This window comes from Tiliqua scincoides, chromosome 13 (genome assembly GCF_035046505.1).
Source record: "Tiliqua scincoides isolate rTilSci1 chromosome 13, rTilSci1.hap2, whole genome shotgun sequence".
In the NCBI taxonomy this organism is placed as follows: Eukaryota; Metazoa; Chordata; class Lepidosauria; order Squamata; family Scincidae; genus Tiliqua; species Tiliqua scincoides.
The window spans coordinates 15,242,047-15,262,971 of NC_089833.1; the positions used below are offsets into that span (position 1 = coordinate 15,242,047).

Sequence of the window (20,925 nt, forward strand, 5' to 3'; positions counted from 1 at the left end):
GCTGGCTCTGGGGACTAATTTCAACATGATGGGTTTCTCGGGTCTCATCAGTCCTTTTGTATTCAGTACCAGAGGGATCTGCAATAGGAGAAGAGAATGGGATTTAGCAGCCAGAAAGAACAATGCAGAGAGGTGAGAATAAGCAAGATTCCCTTCTCGAGGTAAGGCTCAGAGCTGTCACATGCCCTTTGAACGACCTCTGTGGGATCTTCCTGGGCCCCAAACCAGCATGTTATATATCATCATCATCATCATCATCATCATCATCATGTATACTTATACACTGCTTTTGAATAAAGAAGTTCGCAAACTGGTTTCCATCGTTTTGCCTGGTAGGGTGCGCTTGTGTTAGCATGTTGTGTTAGAATCCCTGATGTGCAGTAACACAGGTTATCCTCGCATACAGCTCATAAGAGCCCTGCTGAATCAGGTCAAAGGCTCACATAGCCCAGCTTCCTGTGTCTCACAGTGGCTCACCAGCTGCCTCCGGAAGCTCACAAGAGACCTGCATCCTGGTGCCACTCCCTTGCATCTGGTGTTCAGAGGTAATCTACTTCTAGAACCAGAAGGTTGCACATACACACCATGGCACATACACACCATACACACCTATGATTAACTTTTCCTCCAGAAATCTGCCCAATCTCATTTTAAAGGCATTTAGGCCAGAGGCCATTATTACATCCTGTGGCAAGGAATTCCTTGATTCACTGAGTATGAATCTTCTAAATAAACAGGCAGTGTGGGGGCCAGGCTGCTTGCTCAGGTAGAACTTCCTTATTGGGTCAGGCCACAGACAGGGAAGAAGAGATTCGAGGACTAGAAGAGAGGACAATAGGCGGATGGTCTACATGAATCAAGACCACACATAGTCTTGGTTTCAGCTGAGGGTGAGAATTAAGCGGTTGAGCATCCACAGGTACACTGGTTGTGTCTTCCCAAATAGTGTGTTACACACAAGGTGTTATCTGTTGAGTATTTAGTCTCCTTGCATTTTCTGAGCCTGGCTCTTTTATCATCAAGCATTCCTACCTCAGCCATAGTGGAGAAAACTTGATTTCATTCAAACTGACTGCTCTCTCTCTCTCTCTCTCTCTCTCTCTCTCTCTCTCTCTCTCTCTCTCCCCGTATGTGTGTGTGTGTAAAAGCACAGACCAATCCAGCTTTCTCACCTGTGTTTCCTTGCAGGGTCTGAAGCTGAAATTCTGCAACATGCCGACCAGAGCAGCCTTCATGGTGAGGAGAGAAAACCGTGACCCAATGCAATTCCGGGGACCAGCTCCAAAAGGCAAGTAAACGTATGGGTTTATGTTGTTCTCTTTGCTGAATCTTTACCCAGATGGAAGAGAGAAAGAAAAAGGGTCATTGGCAACATTGGAAAGAATGCATTGACGTAACAAGGTACTACTAGGTAGGACGTCTAAAGTAAGGATGCGGCAGGCGAGGCGCACTGGCTCACTGCTCTCTGGACTGCTGACAGGTCAAGACCCTCTGCCACTCTAGCCCACCACCCTCCTCTCCTCTATGCTTCATCCATCCTGGAGCTCCAGCCCCCTGTCGCTCCCCTGCCCTGTTCCGCCCCCTTCCTGCCTCCCTCTTCCCCTGAACCAGGCTGACCCGCACTGGTAGGCGCCCTTGCGGCTACCAGCACCAGCAGGAAAGCTCCACCCTTCCCAACAGCACAGCTGGAACGAAAGCTGTCACAAAGCACTTTGTGGCACTTTTGCAACAGCCCAGGTGGTCCTCCAGCGCAAGGAAAGGATAGGATTGGGCCATTGGAAAGACAAAGCCGCCCTCACTCCATACCTTTCAGGTTTAAATTCTTTGGGGTCTGTCCAGTATTCGGGGTCATAATGCAGGACATGGGGTGGGATCACCACCACGGTCTTTTTCGGAATGGTGATGCCATTGACCTCCACATCTTTCTTACAGACCCTTTCAAGGCGGCCACCGAGTGGATACAGCCGGAGAATTTCGCTCACTGCCATGTCCAAGTACTCCATTTGCATGATCGTGTCGTACGTGAAGGCAGCCTTTGGGAGAGAGTATCGTGAAAAAATCTGACAGTTTATGCGGCAGGGAAGGGACTAGATGGTATTTCTTTTCCATGTGAGATATTGGGGTCTAGAAACAGTGCCTGGCTCTCTAGGGCAACTTGCCAAGTTAGGGGGGGGCTGCTTCCTGGCTTGTTTTCCAGTGCCAAATGGGGATTGCAAGAGGGTCTCATTGTATAAGCATATCAGCCCTGCTGGCTCAGGCCAGGGGCCCATCTAGTCCAGCTTCCTATATCTCACAATAGCCCACTAGATGCCTCTGGGAGCACTCAAGACAACAAGAGACCTGCATCCCTTGCACCTGGCATTCTGCACATGCTCAGAGTAGGGATACTTTTCTTGCTAATGCAACACCGCAACTATTTTTTTTTTGTTTGTGGTCAAAGAAGGGGTGTGGCTTGGAAAAGGGCACGGGGCAGAAGCAGCACAGGAGTCGTGCCATTGCACAGGTGTAAAGCTGCCCTACCTTGTTGGACAGGGCGGTGTCAATCTCATCCTGCAGCTTTTGCTGAATGTCAGGGTGGGTGGCTAATTCGTAGGCCAGGTAGGTGAGGGAATTGCTGACGGCCTCGTAGCCCGCAAAGATGAATATGGTCGCTTGCGCCAGAATCTCGTTGTCGGTCAACGCTACGAGAGGAGAAGAAAGGAACGGTGAAGGACCGGGTTTTCAATGCCCGCAGCTCACATGACAGTGTGCAGTCACAAACATGGCACAGAGATGGACTCGCCTGCTTTTGAGTCTCACAGGCAAGGCCGGTGGGTGGAACATCAACTTGGATTCCTAGTATTGTTAGTTAACGTTTGCAGAACCAAGTCAAACATGGACTCCTGCCAAGGTTTCTCTAAGGGCACCTCTGCTTGCCTAACTGGCTGGCTTCAGTCTGTTTTTTACACACCCCTTGTTGGGCCACAGTTGTCTGTGCGGTGAAAAGAGCCGTCAGCTGAGTGGCATGTCGAAGCCTGAAAGCGCCTTCTTATGGGCTCAGCCCCTTGATTCACCTTGTTCAGAGCTGTTGACAAAGACTTTTTTCCCTACAGCTGCGGTTTTCAAACTCTCTGGGAGTTTGAAACCCGCAGTAAGTCTTTGCGGGGGCGGGGCGGGGGGAAACAGCAGGGGCGGGGGGAAGGCAGCAAAAGATCTCCCCACTCTCCCTTTCCCTGACCTGGGGAGCTCTGCAAGCACTCACGCAGGGCTCCCCGCACACAGGGACGGCTGCTGCAGGGACTGGTGAGTGCATCCCAGTCCCTGCAGCCCCGTCAGAAGGGAAAGCGGAGCTATCATGCTCTGCTTCCAGTTTCACGGAGCGGGGTGCGATCACTCTGCTTTCTCTTTTCCTGATCTGGGGAGTCCTGCTGAAAGTTGCACAGGGCTCCCCGCACCCTGGGAGTCTGCAGGAGGCTTGGGCAAGTGCACCCAAGCCCCTGCAGTCCCCCTGAGCGGCGCTGCCTTCTCCCTGTCTCCTGGCTTCCCCTGCCCCTTAAGGGGGCAGAGGCCAGGACCCACAGGCTGGGGTGTCGCAACACCCCAGTTTGAATACCACTGCTCTACACCATCGAAATAATTCAAGGGTGGGCAGCGGGACACTGAGCCGGGCAGAAGTAACCAAATTCACTTTTCTTTGGCAGTGTGGTTGCAGAGATGTCTGCTTCCCAATAACTAGAGGTGGAGGGACGGGATGGTTTTATCTTTATATGGATTTTGGTGTTTTTCAAAGTTAGAAGTGCTTGATACTCCACGAAGGTGTCGAAGTGCAGTTCATGCACCCTGCTCAGATCACAAGAGTACTTCCTTTTGAACCCTCCCCCCCCACACACACACACTTTGCCCTCCCCGAAATGGGAGGCAACCATCAATCTTGGTTGGCAACCATCAATCTTGAAAGACTCTGGTATAAGCCTACAGCACCCGGTATTCCCAGGCGGTCTCCCATCCAAGTACTAACCAGGCCTGACCCTGCTTAGCTTCCCAGATCATGGTATAAGCCTACAGCACCCAGTATTCCCAGGCGGTCTCCCATCCAAGTACTAACCAGGACTGACCCTGGCAATGAAAACGGTTTCTTGTCCCAACCCAGGCTCAGATTAAACCCTGAGATTTGGGGAGGGATTTCAGAAGATTACCTTTCTGGGAATCATTCAACCCGTTGCTCTGGTGTTTTTGGGAGTCCATCATCAGTTGCAAGAAATCAACCCTGCCCTGGAACAGAAACAAGCCAGTCAGAGTGTTCAGGGCTTCCCGCCACAGAAAAGAGAAGCAGAAATAAAAACAAAGAATGTTCAGATATTAAGCATCTCCACCCCTGTTTCCAGATTGTGTGTCTCTTGGGGCAGAGGCCTGCCTTTTGTTGTACAGTGCAAAGCTCATTGATGGCATTAGATTAATAACACAAGCCTGTGAATTTGAGGATCAGAAAAGCTTTTTCCCCCCAAAACAATTTATGATGGCTTTGGGGCACTGATTCCAAAAATGTCACCAGTTTTGCCCTATCACGTCTCACTTTGGAGGTTTGGCATAGCCACGGCGTAGGCTTCCTCACAAGGAAGCTGCTTGAACCATTCACAAAACGAGGCTATGCCATATCTCCGAAACTAGATGTGATAGGGCAAAACTGATGCCATTTGCATGCGCAAATCAATGGAAATCTGTTCAGGGAGGGGATAGCCATGATCTGGGACAGGGGTGTCCACAGTTTTTGGCAGGAGGGCCACATCGTCTCTCTGACACAGTGTCAGGGGACGGGGGAAAAAAGAATTAATTTACATTTAAAATTTGAATAAATTTACATAAGTTTACATAAATGAATATATTAAAGATGAATTTATATGAATGAATAAAAGGCCTTGCACAAAGCAAGGCTGGCCTTTCCTTTGCTGCTGCTACTGCATCACAGACGTGAAACAGCAAGCAGTGGAGGAAGCCCTCGTCCCACAGCTCATGCGTCTAACAGTTGCCCTCATGCTGAGATCAGTTGCATTGGGCCAGTGTGGGCTCCAATAGATCTCCGGAGGGCCAGAGGCTCATTGGAGACTGGGGCTCCCTGAGGGCTGCATTGAGAGGCCTCAAGGGCCGCAAGTGGCCCCAGGGCCGGGGTTTGAGGACCCCTGATCTGGGAGGTCCCATCAACAAGGGGGGGGGCCTGTACATAGCGTGGCATGATCATATCATTGCATTGTATCAGCCCAGGAGGGCTTTATATTAGCGGAGCTATCTGCCAGGATAACTCAGCCCGGAGGACCCAAAATGGATTGCCACATGCAATCTGGTGGTTTGATGAAAACCGGGTGGAGAAAAGGTCTCATCTTGCCAAGCTGTTTCCCATTTTGTTTCCCATTTCTCTAACTGCAGAGGTCAAATCTGATGCAGCTTTGACCATTGTTTCATATTAGATGTTCAGAGATAGTTTTTTCTGCATGCTCGAAAGCTTTGTTTGCAGAAAGTAAAATAAGAAACAGATCATAGCTGGGCCTCTCCTTACCTTCCCACCTCCCTCTTCCCGCTTCTTCTTTATTTTGATGATTGACCTGGCAAAGAACTCAATGGCCTCATGGGGGAAAATGTTCACATTCATCATGTTCAGAAGAGGACTAGTGAATGGAAAGATATCTAGAGGGAAGAAGACAAGGTGCATTAGGAGAAAGGCGCAATAACACAGCAGCCCCACCTTCTGAAAGGTTTCGGGCAAAAAGGAAAAAAGAAAAGAAAGACCATTATGGGTCACAACATTAATGAAAAGGGCACAAGCTTGCACACTTCCTTCCAGCGCTAAAGAATTTAACATGCAAATTTGAACCAGAGAATAATAATAATAATAATAATAATAATAATAATAATAATAATAATAATAATAATAATAATAATAAAAAACTTTATTTGTATCCCGCCCTTCTCCCTGAAAGGGACCCGGGGCGGCTTACAACATGTAAAAACAATTTTTAAAAGCATGATTTAACACAGATAAAAACATATTAAAAACACATTAACAGAGGCCATAAAAACAGTAGTCAGAATAAAGTCAGAATAAAAAGAGCATAAAACAGCAAGTCATAGAGGAATCCAGCCTGTAAACAGAAACTAAAAGATGTATAAAAAGTTAAGAAGACCATGGAATCAGGAGGCTTGTTTAAAGAACAGAGTCTTCAGGCCTCGCCGAAAAAACTCAAGAGAGGGAGCCATTCTCAAGTCAAGGGGAAGGGAGTTCCACAACGTTGGTGCCACTACTGAGAAGGCCCTATTTCTTGCCGCTGCCCCACAAACTTCCTTGGGCGGTGGCACTTGTAAAAAGGTCTTCTCTGATGACCTGAGAGGACGAGCCGGATTGTACGGGAGTAGGCGATCTCTAAGATAGCCTGGCCCAGAGCAGTATAGAGAAGGCATGATCCGGGAGCTTGAATGCTGGAGCTGAATGTGGAAAAGCTTTGCTCAGTCAATTGGTTGGACAATCAAACAATTGGACAGTTGCACTTACATAGTAAAATGAAGAGTGGGGAAAAGAGATCGAACTTGGTCAGCTTTCTGGCCTCCTTGACAAAGGGGTCTTCGGGGTTGTTTATGGAGTCGGTGTTCACCCCAAAGGAGGTGCTGGTGATGACGTCCATGCTGTAGGCTCCAAGCAGTCTGCATAGAGATGGAAAATGGAACAAAATTAAGAAAAAAATAAAACACTGGGGAAAAAAGGAACTATTTTTGCCAGAAACCTTTGGAGTCAGGAGGTGAAGAGTTTTTCGGGGTCCCTGGATCTCTCTGATGTCTGTGTGATTGGGCCAGATCTGGATTTCAGCCCCCATCCACCACTGCCCCATATCATTTTGGCTCGACTGACTCCAGCTGAAGGCCTTAATGTCTGCCAGACATAGGCCGGACGTGTTTTTTGGCAAGGGTGAGTTTGTTATTTCTGGTAGGGGGAGAGCAATTGTTCCTGTCCACCCTGGGATAGCCTGCATCCCAGCTCTGTGTCTCTGACTGTTTTTCAGATTGTGACTCTCCTGGGCTGACAAACCAGGCGGCCATTCACATGATGCCCTTTTTAAAATACTACGCCCCCCCCCAAAAAAGATCAATTCCTTGTGTGTGTGTGTATGCGTGAGAGAGAGAGAGAGAGAGAGAGAGAGAGAGAGAGAGAGAGAGAGAACTTTTGCCCCTGCTGTGGTTCCAATCCAGATCAGTCCCCCTGCACTATTTTTTTGCACAAGAAATTAGCAAAGAGCTACACTGCTTGTACCTAAAATCACCTGTAATTTAATCCCCATTGCAGCCAGGACAGGACTGATCTGCAATTGGATTTTCTTAATCTATTCACTTCCTCACTGCAGTATCTATTCTGTTCACAGCAAACCGGCAGTGGCTGAGATCGTTCCCCCCCCCCAAAGAGGTTATTCCACAGGCTTCAGTTCAGTCCTCCAGGTGAGCCTATCCATCACCTTGAAAAGCAAGTTTTGCTAAAGAGCAGCACTCCAGGTGTGTCGTCCCCCCGTGTCCCCCCCATGGCCCAACTCACTGCTTATAGCAGGCAGTTACTCACTGTTTAACATCCACCACTTCATTCCTTTCTGCTCCTCGTTGCTGGATATTTTTCAGTAGGGTTTTCAAATGGTGGTTGATGATGGGAAACATCTGAAAAGTGGTGGGGTGGGTGGGGGGCAGGAGCCAGGACAAAATGCAAAACAAAGCAGAGATCATCATTTGTACCCTCTCTCTTTTCCTGCACTTCGGTGACTTACAAAAACGTAAAAGAGTATAAAATGCATGAAAATTCAATCACACGTAAAACAAAGTGGGCTCCCTCCGCAATCCCAAATACAGACATGGGGCCATCTCTTTCAGAACCTCACTCCAGACCCATCTTTTTGCCTTTGGCTTGTTCCTTTCCCCAACCAACCGTTATGTGCATATAATTTAATTTGCCTAACCTGCCTACATCTCTCCCCCCCCCCCAGGATGTTTTCCCCACTGTCTGTTGTAGACTGTAAGCTCCTGCAAGGCAGAGACCTGCCTATTTTGGCCTGTGTAAAATTCCCTGTACACAGATGGTGCTACATGCAGCAACAATAATAAATAATGATTAATAGCCATGAATTTGTAAAGAAATAAATAGCAATTGAGCTGACAAAATAGAAACAAGCTCTCCTTGCTTTCCCCTTTTTTGTGTCCTTTCGTTTTCTCTCTTTAGTTTTTGCTCAGCTGCACTAGTTATTGATTTTGTGCTGCTGTTATTTCACGGCAGTTTTATGCTATTTATTTATTGGAGCGACTGGGTTGTTTTTAATGTTATGTTGCAAGCTGCTTTGGACACCTAGAATGCAAAGGGAAAGGTGGAGTATCGATGTTTTAAAACTGTGGTTCTCGAACATTTTAGCACCCGGACACACTTTTTAGAATGACAATCTTTCGGGACCCATCAGAACTGATGTCATTAACCTGGAAGTGATGTCATGGCCAGGAAATGACATCATCAAGCAGGAAAATTTTTTAATACCCTCATACAACAAAATCAAATCAAATTAAGTAAGAGCACAAGCCTATGCTTGTCTGCTCAGAAGTAAGTGCCATTGTCTTCAATGGAGCTTACTCTCAGGAAAGTGTGCATAGGATTGGAGCCTAAGAAAATCAAAGGTTTACAGTCAGTATAAGTTTTAAAAATGTATTTAAAATAAAGTAGAACTCTCCTAACCATCCCAAGCAGTCGCTGATCTGTTATTTAAAAATTACTCCCCAAAAGAGAAGCACATAGGTGCACCTCTTGGGAAGACTAATAGGAACTGCCCTTAGAAGCTCCTCAATGATGCAGGGAAGAGTCAGGCTCCCATTTGCCAATATGCCAGATACTGCAATGGAACTAGTCTCCAGTTCTCACCACCATTGCAATTGAAGAGGGGTAGTTATAAGGGTGAGTCTGGCCAGGCAAACCTTCTGCTGGGGAAGAGGCTCTGATATGAGCTGGCCAGCCCCTGACACCACCATCAGGCACCATCATAAGTTGTATCCCTGAGAAGATGGGCTCAGTAGGTTTCATTGCGATCCATCTCTCCATCCTCACCTCCTTGAGCTTCCCACTGGTGAAGGTCGGCGAGAGGACTGTCCGAATTCTTTTCCACTGGTCATCTTCAGCAATAGAGATGGCTGATTTCAGTCGACCTGTTGGACCAAAGCTCTGGTGGGAGATTTCAAAATGAGACAATGTTATGATGGATATAATCACAGCACAGAAAGGAGAAGGGTAAAAGCAATTCAAAAGCAATCAACAGCCTTCAGAGATTACTATTGCCTTCTGTCTTGTTTCCAAGGGCATGATCAGTTTCTGTGCCTTCAACCAGTGAAACTTGATCTCTTCAGGGAAAGACCTTCCTTATCTAATGGTTTGCCAAGGAACTTCTGGTGAAAAATATGGCCATGTTTCTCTGTGCAATTGATAGTCAGTGGGTCCTGATATCCCAGAACACAGTTTGTAAACCACAGTTTTGATTTAACAGTTTTCTATGGGCATTTGTGTTATTTTGCTGCTGAATAATCGCATCATCCTTTAAAACAGCAGCCAAGCTGTGAGTCAGGACCCACAGATGGGTCATGGTCTGATTTTTGGTGGGTCGCAAAGCCCGGAGCAGAGCCTCCAGTGAAAACACCGGTGATTGAAAGATCAAATTGCCTCAATTGCCTCGAACTAATTGCCTCAAGCCCTGAAGATATTCCAAAATCAGTTAGCTGCTAATTGCCCTGCAAATAACTTAGCTCCTGCAGTTTGCAAGGTAGCTGCTAACTCCCCTTTCAAAAGGCTCAGCTCCTGCAGTTTGCAAGCATGTGTAGACACAGGGAGATAAAAAAAAATCTGTGCATCTTTCTTATTATTATGGCTGGCTGGCTGGCTGGCTGGCTGGCTGGTTGTCAGAGAGAGAGAGAGAGAGAGAGAGAGAGAGAGAGAGATTCTTTCTAAATGCCTTTTTGTATGTAACCTAGGTGGGTCCCAATAAAGTGTCATTTTAAAAAGTGGGTTCTGGTAATAATAAGTTTGGGAACCATTGCTTAAAGAGAACTGCTTAAAAAAGAGTACTTACTCGCCGATTGGTGAAAACAGAGTAGCACTCTTTCACCAAGACAGCTTTGATGATGTCAACATCTGTCACGAATATTGCTGGCTGTCGGCCGTCATAAATCCTAAGGGGGCAAAAGTTCACATGATTAAACTCTTTAGTCCACCATTGGTTTAAAAAAAAAAAAAAAAGGAAAACTTCAAGAGAAGTATTTGACCTGGACTCTTCCTGGTGACTGAGATGACTGCCTTTCCCCTTATTAGATTATGTTCATTGAGCATCATTGTATCAATATTGCAGTGTCTTAATTATTGATAAAAATTGACACCATCAATAGCTCATGGTTCTCTTGAGCCTGTTAGCTGGATCAAGAGATGCCTTTCAAGTGATGGTGGCTCTTACGGCACAATTCTATATACCCTGTTTGCACCGGAGGAGTGCGCTGTCTGCCGGCACAGGTTGTCGCAAATGTGTTGTAAAGCACATTGCGACAGCATTAGGGTTAGTAACGCTGATGGGAAGGCCTGTACTGTCCTGCTGGTGCCAGTGCAGGCCTCAATATTTAGTGAAGCAGATAAGCCCTGTGTGGGGCAGTGGAGGGGTGGGGTGAGAATGGCATGTAACGGGTAGGGAGGGCTAGGAGTGGTACGGGGTGGGTAGATCGGGCCCAGGAGGGGGGTGGGATAGCTGTATCCTATCCCCCTTCCCAGGCCAGATCTGCTAATATGGCTCCACTCAGACTTGTGCCAGCAATTTAACAGATTCAGGTCCAAGCAGACCTATTCCGCAGGCTAGGGCTTCCCTGGGGCAAGGGGATGAATGTCCTGTTTTTATTATATAAAAAATTATATAACATTATATTTTATTATATAAAAATATATATGAGAATATATAGGAGAGGAAACTGAGCGCTTTCCACATGCGCTGCCTCCGACGCATCCTCGGCATCACCTGGCAGGACAAAGTTCCAAACAACACAGTCCTGGAATGTGCTGGAATCCCTAGCATGTATGCACTGCTGAAACAGAGACGCCTGCGTTGGCTCGGTCATGTCGTGAGAATGGATGATGGCCGGATCCCAAAGGATCTCCTCTATGGAGAACTCGTGCAAGGAAAGCGCCCTACAGGTAGACCACAGCTGCGATACAAGGACATCTGCAAGAGGGATCTGAAGGCCTTAGGGATGGACCTCAACAAGTGGGAGACCCTGGCCTCTGAGCGGCCCGCTTGGAGGCAGGCTGTGCAGCATGGCCTTTCCCAGTTTGAAGAGACACTTTGCCAACAGTCTGAGGCTAAGAGGCAAAGAAGGAAGGCCCATAGCCAGGGAGACAGACCAGGGACAGACTGCACTTGCTCCCGGTGTGGAAGGGATTGTCACTCCCGGATTGGCCTTTTCAGCCACACTAGACGCTGTGCCAGAACCACCTTTCAGAGCATGATACCATAGTCTTTCGAGACTGAAGGTTGCCAATACATATATGAGAATTATATAACAGTAAACTAAGAGATTTTGTTTCAATTCATTCTGCTGTGTAAATTGTTTTATAGGAATTTTTTGTGGTTGAAAAAAGGTGCGTGAGCATTCTCACAGTGCAATCCTCTGCATATCCACGAAGAACTACTAAAGCCCATCAAATTCAGTGGGTCCTAGTCTGGGGGAAGTGAGTATAGGACTGCAGCCCCACTCACAGAAATGCCCTGCACGTCTACACACACTTAGCTGGGAGTAGGTTCTCTGGAACATAAGGCAACTTACTTCAGAGGAGGCAAGCATAGGCTTGCACTGTTAATTTACCAGCCCAGTAAACTGGTATTGACATCTTAAGAAACAAACAAAAAACCACAAAAGCATCGAGATACTCACCCCCACAGTCTTCCGTATTTTTTAAAACACTCTTGGTCAAATGTCATTACTCCCTGCAACAAATGATGTCGTATTGAGTTTAAAATGCAGCGTAGTATCTAGGAAGACGGACAGCCCAACCCTAAGCTTCCCGGAGCTGCAGGATCTAGCGGTGCTGAAATGGCCACTGCTGTATGCTGCGGGACCAAGGAAGCCACCAGAGGACTTCTCGGGAAGGGGACATTCGCCCCTTTACCCTAAGTAAAGCCCCAGTCCCCACAATGGGGATACTCAAGTCTGTGCCAGGGAAATTGCTGGCACAGACTTGTGAAGCCCCATAGTGGCTTCCAAGCCCAACACAGAGCATATGATCTGGTGGAGGAAGCCTCCGCCGGTCCCACCCCCCTCCCAGGCCACTCCCTCCCCCTGTTCTGGCCTCCCCCTGCCCAGGAACACCTGTCCCTATCTTCTACCCCCTACACACACACACAGATACACCATCAGACTTCAACATCTAATCTCAGGCTCTTCACTCTCTCCACCACTGGAGCGCTGGCAGATTCTAAACAGACCATGTTTTTGACCACCCCATGCTCATAAAAAGGCATGACTTACCTTGCGATAGCCTAGAGCAGTGCCAATGAAAGGCAGAGGCGTTGGCCCTGGAATGCCAAGCTTCTTGAAGACACCGTAAGGCCAGACCCCATACCTGGAAAATCCCATGAAAGAAAATGTTTGTGTGTGAACCATCATGAAGACTTGAGCATTCTCTGACAGGGATGATCACAACAGTGGCACAGGAAGAAGTGGAGGCTGTTACCCCATCAAACGTTCGTGTAACCCCCAGCCGGATACTAAACCGGTTCTCTCAGACGTTGGTTTAATACGTGGAGACCCCTTTGGGATGGCAAAATCAAGGGATGGCATGCATGTGTGAATGAGTCAGCACAGGTCAAATGCCATAGGCTGAGCTCATGTCTGTCTTGCAGTCCCTCAGTTCCAACGAGGTCCATTCATGCATTCATGTGTGAGTGACTGAGTTTGGAGCAATCAGAGATGAGCAGACAAAGGAGAACCTGTTGACGCCTCAAGACATAGTCTGAGGCTTCCACCCTGGACAGAGCTCGCATGCATCAAAGCAGAAGTGTCAAGCATAAGCCCTGTGGGCCAGGTGTGGGCCCCAGAAGCTCTTTATCCAGCCCCCATCAGAACTGGAATCTCCTAGAGCTGCCCTTTCAGCAGCACGGCTTCTGCTGAGGCTCTGAGAAGGAGATACAGAAGGAGGCCTCAGAAAGCAAGTTACATTTTGGGGTATGGGGTAGACCAAGAGGGGTGAGAGAGGGAGACTCTGCCAAGGTGCTGGGAGAGCCCATATATCACGTGGGCTGCCCTTTCAGCTTTGCAGACCACCTCTCAGCTGCTGAGCTGTGAAGTGATGTGGTGATGCTGAAGAGGTGGCCCGCGTGATAATTGGGTTCTCCCATATTATGAAGTCACGATCAAGATTTGTACATTTTCTCTCCTGGCCATTTGCAGCGAATGAGTTTTTACTGTGAAAACAAAGTGCTTCTTTCTGGCCATCACCTGCTTAATGACATCACTTCCTGCTTAATGACATCACTTCTGGGCCCCCAGCAGGTGCCGTGAATGCTTCATACAGCCCACTGTATGAAACGGGTTTGGCATCCCTGCACTAAAGGGAGACGGTGGGACTTACTGGGTAGGAGGGAGGAAGAGAGTGCAACTGTCCTAGAAGATTGGAAGGCATAACAGGAGAAAGGGAGCGTCTGAAAGGGGCTCCGTCTAGTTGCTAATCAACTGATAGAATCCTGCTCCTATCCTGATAGAATTCGGTCAAGGTGGTTCGGCAGCGGAACAGATTGCCGAGAGAGGTGGTGGACTCTCCCTCACTAGAGATATTCAGGCAGAGGCTTGACAAGCACCTGTTGGAGATGCTCCGAGAGGATTTCCTGCCTAAGGCAGGGGGTTGGACTAGATGACCTGTGAGGTCCCTTCCAACTCTATGATTCTATGACAGATGGCGCCAAGAGCCCAGTGCTGATGAGACAACCGGGAACCTCACAGAAACTTCTGGCTCAAGGAATACAAACTGGGACACTCAAGTGCACCCTGGGATGTTGTCAACTGCACCCTCTGCTAAGCAAGGCCTGTGGCTGTTTACAATTAAAAGGACGGGAGCAGAGTCAAGAAACCGCCGCAGGTCTTCCATTTTGTATGGAGGTCGTTGCACCGCTGAGTTTGGAAGACAAAACCAGACTTCTGGTTGCCGCTGATAAAAAAGAAAGTTATGTTCCCTTTAAAATGAAATTAGCTTAGCTGTTAAAAAATGCCAGCACACCATCCCTTAATAAATAGAACACAATGTTGGGATGAAAGATCTTCAAACCCTTTCCCAGAGGCAGAAGACTTGCTAATGTTAACTAAGGAATTAAGCATTTATTCTGGGGGAGAAAAAAATGTGCAATGCTCTCGCCCCCTCCCACCCCAGTAACTACTTTGTACGTCTGTTTAATAAGCGCCACTGTTGATAAATCCGGGATGCTTGCTGCTTCGGCAGAAATCTTCAGAGAGAGATAACCCGGAGGTAAAAGCAATCATTTCATAAAGGAATAGGTGGCCCCAGTGGAAACAGGGCCTTAAAGGCTTTAGCAAAACGGGAGGGGGTTAAATGAGGGGGGGAAGGGAGACAAGCTCCTATTTAGGCTCATTGCCAGCTCAAGGCAAAGGGGTGGGGGGGAGGGGGGAGAAAAAATAGGAGCAACAAAATTGCTGCTTACACAAATTTATTGCTGAGAAATCAAAGCAGAACAAGAACGTCTCTCCTGAACTGGATTTTCATCAAGGAGGTTCTTTCGTTGGTTTGGGCTTTTTCAAACTGCCCTCCTTGGTTTTCGGGTGGTGGTGTGCCAAAACCGCTTTTTGTCGTGAAGGGTTCCAATGAGTTCCAATGGCATGGTGACAAAACAGGAGTGGGTTGTAAGATGCTGAGCGCCCCTCCCTTTTTCCCACACACTGCTGCTAAGGCAGGTTCCTTCACCCCCCCTCCCCACTCTAGACTTGCGCTTCTGGTTTTCTGATGGTCTCTTGAACATCATCCTGTTGGTACAGACTGAGTCTCAGGGATTCTGCTGAGAATTTAATCCAGGGGACAAAGTTTCTTCGGGACCCCTTCCCTTCTCTATCAGATTATAATTTCATATGGTTATTGGGTCATGATTTCTATGAATTAAAACTATGTAGACTTACACTAAATGTGAATGCTCATCTTCACACAATATATGCACACATTTTCTGGCATCCCAAGAAATTTCTGGCTCCCCATTTTTGACTCCCGGACCCCCTTTTTGGTATGATGTATCCCCTGAACTTCCCTCTCATGGACCTTGGGGAGATTGGAAAATGCAAGATTCCAGGAAATTTTCAGGCCCCCTCCTTTGGCTCCTGGGCCCCCCTTTTTTGACCTGAGACCCACATACAATTTACCTGCTTGCACCCCCTCCTCTTATGGGCCCTGCTGTCAAATGATTGAGCTTGTCAAGATTATTCTGAATCCTGATTTGGTCTTACAAGGGATCAGCTCTTCCCCCTCCCCAAAGTTGTGTCACCTGCAAATTTGATAAGCATTCACTGTCATCCTTCACCCAGGTCATGCCATGAGGTATGATGATAACCTCATTCATTCTCTGTCCTGATGCTCAGATGGCAGCCAGTGGAGCAGAGGGAAGATGCTGTGCGAGAGGTGTTAACATCATGCATCTTCCTTTACTAGATGTAGCCAGGAAAGAGACTTAGGTGGATGACAGTTCCGAGTTCCCTATGAGTAGAGGTGTTTGGATTACAGCCTCTTATTGAACACAATGGGCTTACTTCTGAGTAAGGTAAATAACACTGTTTACAAACACATGAGACCTGATTGAGCCCCAGGGACAGTGAGTTGGACAACGATAACTAATAAAGCCAATAGATATGTATTTTCAGGATATAAATTGGAGAATGAGAAAGAGTGCCAAAGAATCAGGGTCAATCCAAGATAGCCTTGCTCCTCCCACTCCCTGGATGGGAACAGGAAGAAGGGGGTGGAGCAGAAGAGGACCGTGGAGGAGAGGAGAGTGATGGGCTAGAGTGCCTCTGACATTCTGCCCACCGTTCGTCTCTCCTCCACACTTCCTCTCCTTCCAGTGGAAGAAGGAGCAGCTGCAGTAGGGGTGAGTTGGGTGGCAGAGATGGGTTCTACCTGCCGATCCACCACCTGAAGCAACCTCCTCAGCCAGCCTCACAGGTGGGCCACCTTGGATCGGACAAGACACCCGGTGTTACTTACAGCATCAGGAGAGCCAGGAAGGCGAATAGAAAAATGTAGGTTTCAGTGGAGAAATATGCAGGAAGCTCCATCTTGGTTCTGTATCTCAGGGGGCCCTTGGTTTGTGCCTCTTTCTTCTGCCTGTGCAAAGGCTGGCATCCAAGGGTGAAGGAAGCTTTTCAGGGTATTAGTGTAGTTATTCCTTTTATATGCTTAGACCAGGACACCTGAATGACTGGTTAGCACTGAGCTGGTCATTTATCTCCCGTGACTGGGGTGGGGCAATAGACCAGGGAACTGGATGTCAGCCAACCGGGAAAAGGTTACGCAACCCACATCTAATCTCTGAACTTGGAATGCGTTTGCAAAATTGATCCACGAATAGCTACAGAGCCAGCAGTTCTAATGCTACATCAGCACTTCACTGAAGCATTTATTTTTACAGGACTGTAGGGAATCTCTCTCTCCTTATCAAGGAGGCCATCTAAAGAAGCCTTGCACTTCTTACAGTCCACAAAATGTAGAAGAGTTGAGAGACACTTTTCCAGGAGCAGTGTGTTTCTCAACCAGCGGTACAGATACCTCCAGTGGTACTTGAGGTGGTGGTACTTGCAGGACCCCTGGACACCAGCCACCCAACAGTGAGACCAGGAATGGAACCCCACAAATGGTGGTAGGAGGCTTGGCTCAGTGGACAGAGCTCCAAAGCATGCTTTTTCGCTTTCAAAAAAACTCCCCTGTCCCCCTTGAGCGTCCTTCTGATGTTCGTCGAGTCTGGTGATGATGATGTCATCACCAGTTACTTATGGTAGTACTTTGAATAGGTGAACCATGTGAAGTGGTACTGCAGAGGACAAACCTTGAGAAACACTGCCCAAGAGTAATGGAAATCCCTCCCAGAAGAGATCTGCAGATGCCCTTCTTAGGCTTATGGAAAGCTGACAAAATGTTTCTTTGCAAAGTGTGAGGGTGGGATGTGTGGTGTGAAGGTCAGTGGAATGACTAGGAGTTGCGGGGGGTGTGGATTGCACCGGGTGACACTCTCAGTGTAAAAATATTGGAATTTTTGAATCAGGTCATGTTATGTATCATTGATGGGTAATTTAGTGCAGAATGCAATGAAACAAACCACATTGAAATATCTGTATTCTATCAAACGTTATGGTCAAATAACCAGAAACAGGTTGGCAACCTTCAGTCTCGATAGACTCTGGTATCGTGCTCTGAAAGGTGGTTCTGGAACAGCATCTAGTGTGGCTGAAAAGGCCAATTCCAACGGGAGCAAGTGCAGTCTGTCCCTGGCCTGTCTCCCTGGCTATGGGCCTTCCTTCTTTGCCTCTTGCCTCAGACTGTTGGCCAAGTGTCTCTTCAAACTGGGAAAGGCCATGCTGCACAGCCTGCCTCCAAGCGGGCCGCTCAGAGTTTCCCACCTGTTGAGGTCCACTCCTAAGGCCTTCAGATCCCTCTTGCAGATGTCCTTGTATCGCAGCTGTGGTCTACCTGTAGGGCACTTTCCTTGCACGAGTTCTCCATAGAGGAGATCCTTTGGGATCCGGCCATCATCCATTCTCACAACATGACCAAGCCAACGCAGGCATCTCTGTTTCAGCAGTGCGTACATGCTAGGGATTCCAGCACGTTCCAGGACTGTGTTGTTTGGAACTTTGTCCTGCCAGGTGATGCCGAGGATGTGCCAGAGGCAGCGCATGTGGAAAGCGTTCAGTTTCCTCTCCTGTTGTGAGCGAAATTTCCATGACTCGCTGCAGTACAGAAGTGTACTCAGGAAGCAAGCTCTGTAGACCAGAAAAGGAAAACACAACTGCCTTATGGAACAAAAAGTGGAATTCGCTAACTCAAAACTGCTCAATGAGACTGATTGTTCTGAGAGCCAATGAGGCATTATTATGACACAGCAGAGAACCAATAGGTGTTAGTATGACTCAGCTCCCATGTCCATGTATCAGAGCTTTAGAAGTTTGTATGTTTATATATAACTTACCTCGTATATACAACCATACCAATCAATAATTGAAAAAATAAAAGAAATAAGTTTTCTTCTTGAAAAAGAAGTTTAAACATTTTGGAATGGCTTCTGGGGCAGCCCCAAACAGCCTAGGACTCGGGACACCCTAAGTTAGTTTGGCATCCTTCAGTCTCGGAAGACTATGGTATCGCGCTCTGAATAGTGTTCTGGAACAGAGTGTCCTCTCCAGTGCGCGAAGCCTGGGCAAAGTAGGTATGGAGGGTAGGCTGTTACCCATGCAGCAAATCCCCCCTCTCCACGTCGCTGGAATGGTCCAATGGAAAGGCAGAGGCCAATACGGTTGGTTCCAGCGACATCGCAGGAGTTGCCAGAACGTGACTGTGTTCGGCCATGAACTGCCTCAGGGACTCTGGCTCCGGATTTTGCCTCGAGGTTGACTCCTGGAGCCTTTTCCATAACTGGATGTAGCCACAAAGCAGTGGAGGTTTGGGATCAGAGTTTTCCATCTCTCAGATGAGCTGCCTTCCCAGGCTAAGGAGTCCCATCTACCCGGTGACTGTTTAGTCGCCTCTTACAACAAGTACAGCCAAACTGAAGGCTTATTCTTATCCCCCAGCCCCCAGGAGGCACCCTGAGAAACCTCTTCATATGCCACTGCTAATCTGTCAAACATTCCAAGCATGTATTACGAACCCCAGACTAGATCTCTGGAGCAGACCAAGCTCCGGCCCATGACAATGATATCATCTCTATGCTCTAGGGCCATATTTTCCCAGCATGCTCCATCCAAGAAGGGAAAGGGTCCTTAGCAGAGTATTTTGACTGAAGGAGTCCAAAAGAAATCTGTTCAGCATCAGTGCCATTAATGTGCCAACGTTAGAGGTGAGAGAAGTTCACATTAGAGGTGAGAGAAGTTTGCACAGTGCATACATTTGCTTCTTGGACTTTCACTGAGTACACAAACACTGGGAAAGAACAGGGAGTGTTTGTTTTGCATGTAGCCATAAGGGTGATGGAGATATGAACTTCTTTATGGCCTCTGTACAATCACATGTGATAGAAATCTGCACATGCGCAGAGCCGATCTCGGAGGCATCCGAACATAAGCACATAAGAACATCAGAAGAGCCCTGCTGGATCAAGCCAAAGGCCCATCTACCCCAGCTTCCTGAATCTCACAGTGGCCTATTAGAGGCCTCAGGGAGCACACAAGACAACAAGACACTTGCATCCTATTGCCATTCCCTTGTCTCTGGCATTCAGAGATAGCCTACTTCTACAACCAGTAGAAGTACACCTGTTGTGGCTTGTAACCTGTGATGGACCTTTCCTCCATTAATCTGATGCCTTTGAACAGCATCTAGGCCACACAACATCATAAGCTGGACTAGATGGGCCTATGGTTTGATCCAGTGGGGCTGTTCTTACGTTTTTACCATCACCACATCCTATGGCAAGGAGTTCCACAGATTAATGACGGACTGAGTTAAAACATTGTTTTGTCAGTTCTAACTCTCCCAAAGTCTCTGAGCAAAGATGGCCGTGCAGACGGTCCTCTCAAAGGACTTTGGTTCTGGGTTATGAACTTATCTTTCCTTGGCTTTCAACTGAGAATGCAAACACTGTGAGAGAACATCAGTTCTTTGCTTTGCAGTGTAGACATAAGGGGCAAATGACCTGATCTGATTTGTGAACTCATTTCATCTCCTCGCTGGGGCACAGTCACTCCAGGTTTTGATGGAAACCAAAGGTCTTTCACACCTGACCTTTAATTAGAAACACAACTGAAATTCTGTGGTCACAAAAGTTTGTGCTCTTTGCACACCCTTATCTCTCCCCCCCCCCCACCTTGGAGTACACCATGTTCAATTTGTCACCTGTGTCCATTTGGAGAAAGTGGGAGAACAGCCTTGCATGATGTGAAAGGCAGAGGCAATGAAGTCCCAACATAGCGGTTTGTTGCTTACCAGAACATGCTTAATTTCACAGTAGTGAAACTTGGCTCCCAGCAGTGCTAGCTAGTGTTGCGTAGGGTTGTCATCTTTCAGGAAATATGGACCTGGAGTGCTCTTGTGCCGTTAACATGAACTTGGTCTGCAGTTATTAGCAAGGGAAGCTTTTTCCACAGCCTATAAAGAAGCACAATCCCCTGCAGTTGCCTGCAGAAAAAGCTTCTATGAAAGGCAGAGCCTGGCCCAGACCTCCCTGTGGCCAGAGGGAATCCTGCAACAGCTTCCTTACAATGGGCTGGATCTTGTTGCAACTTTCAGTACTCCTTATTCTCTTGCCTCAGGGGTTCCCATCCGGATATGGCATTTATCAGGCTGCACAGATAAATGCAGCCTCCGCACATGCTAGCAGACAGCCTCAGAGGCAGATTGGAAATAGAAAATTCTGGTTGGCCTTGATGGGCCCTGCAGATGGAGCCCTTTGTAGATGGATGAAATCTAGGGTTCTGTAACCAGCAGCGACAGCGATGGGTTTGGATGGTCCCAAGGGGCAGTGTGTTCACCTCACACTGGGGGGTTAAAAAACAGAAGGATCAAAGTGGCCGTGGCCAGAGCTGGCTATAAGCCAATTGGACCAATTGCTTCCAAATGGGCCCCCCAAGCAGGAATAATCTAGTCTTGCATGCGACGACATATTAAAATGTGTTTCAGTCACACATTTGCACACACATGCACTGTTTAAGCACACATTT

The 20,925-nt window shown here is 47.7% G+C and overlaps 1 protein-coding gene across 1 annotated transcript in view; it reads right to left on the reverse strand.

The window, feature by feature from the left end:
- The window catches only part of LOC136663609 (cytochrome P450 3A9-like), a 16,344-nt gene extending 12 nt beyond the window's left edge, over nt 1-16,332 (reverse strand). Inside the window, exons 1-13 of the mRNA XM_066640421.1 lie at nt 16,262-16,332; nt 12,535-12,628; nt 11,941-11,993; nt 10,101-10,200; nt 9,089-9,202; nt 7,574-7,665; nt 6,521-6,669; nt 5,531-5,658; nt 4,176-4,251; nt 2,521-2,681; nt 1,807-2,033; nt 1,173-1,329; nt 1-78 (exon numbers count right to left, since the gene is read on the reverse strand). The exon at nt 1-78 is cut by the window's left edge and continues 12 nt beyond it. Coding sequence (XP_066496518.1) covers nt 1-78; nt 1,173-1,329; nt 1,807-2,033; nt 2,521-2,681; nt 4,176-4,251; nt 5,531-5,658; nt 6,521-6,669; nt 7,574-7,665; nt 9,089-9,202; nt 10,101-10,200; nt 11,941-11,993; nt 12,535-12,628; nt 16,262-16,332 — 1,500 coding nt within the window. The remainder of the gene's footprint in view (nt 79-1,172; nt 1,330-1,806; nt 2,034-2,520; nt 2,682-4,175; nt 4,252-5,530; nt 5,659-6,520; nt 6,670-7,573; nt 7,666-9,088; nt 9,203-10,100; nt 10,201-11,940; nt 11,994-12,534; nt 12,629-16,261) is intronic.
- Nucleotides 16,333-20,925: the final 4,593 nt, after the last annotated feature.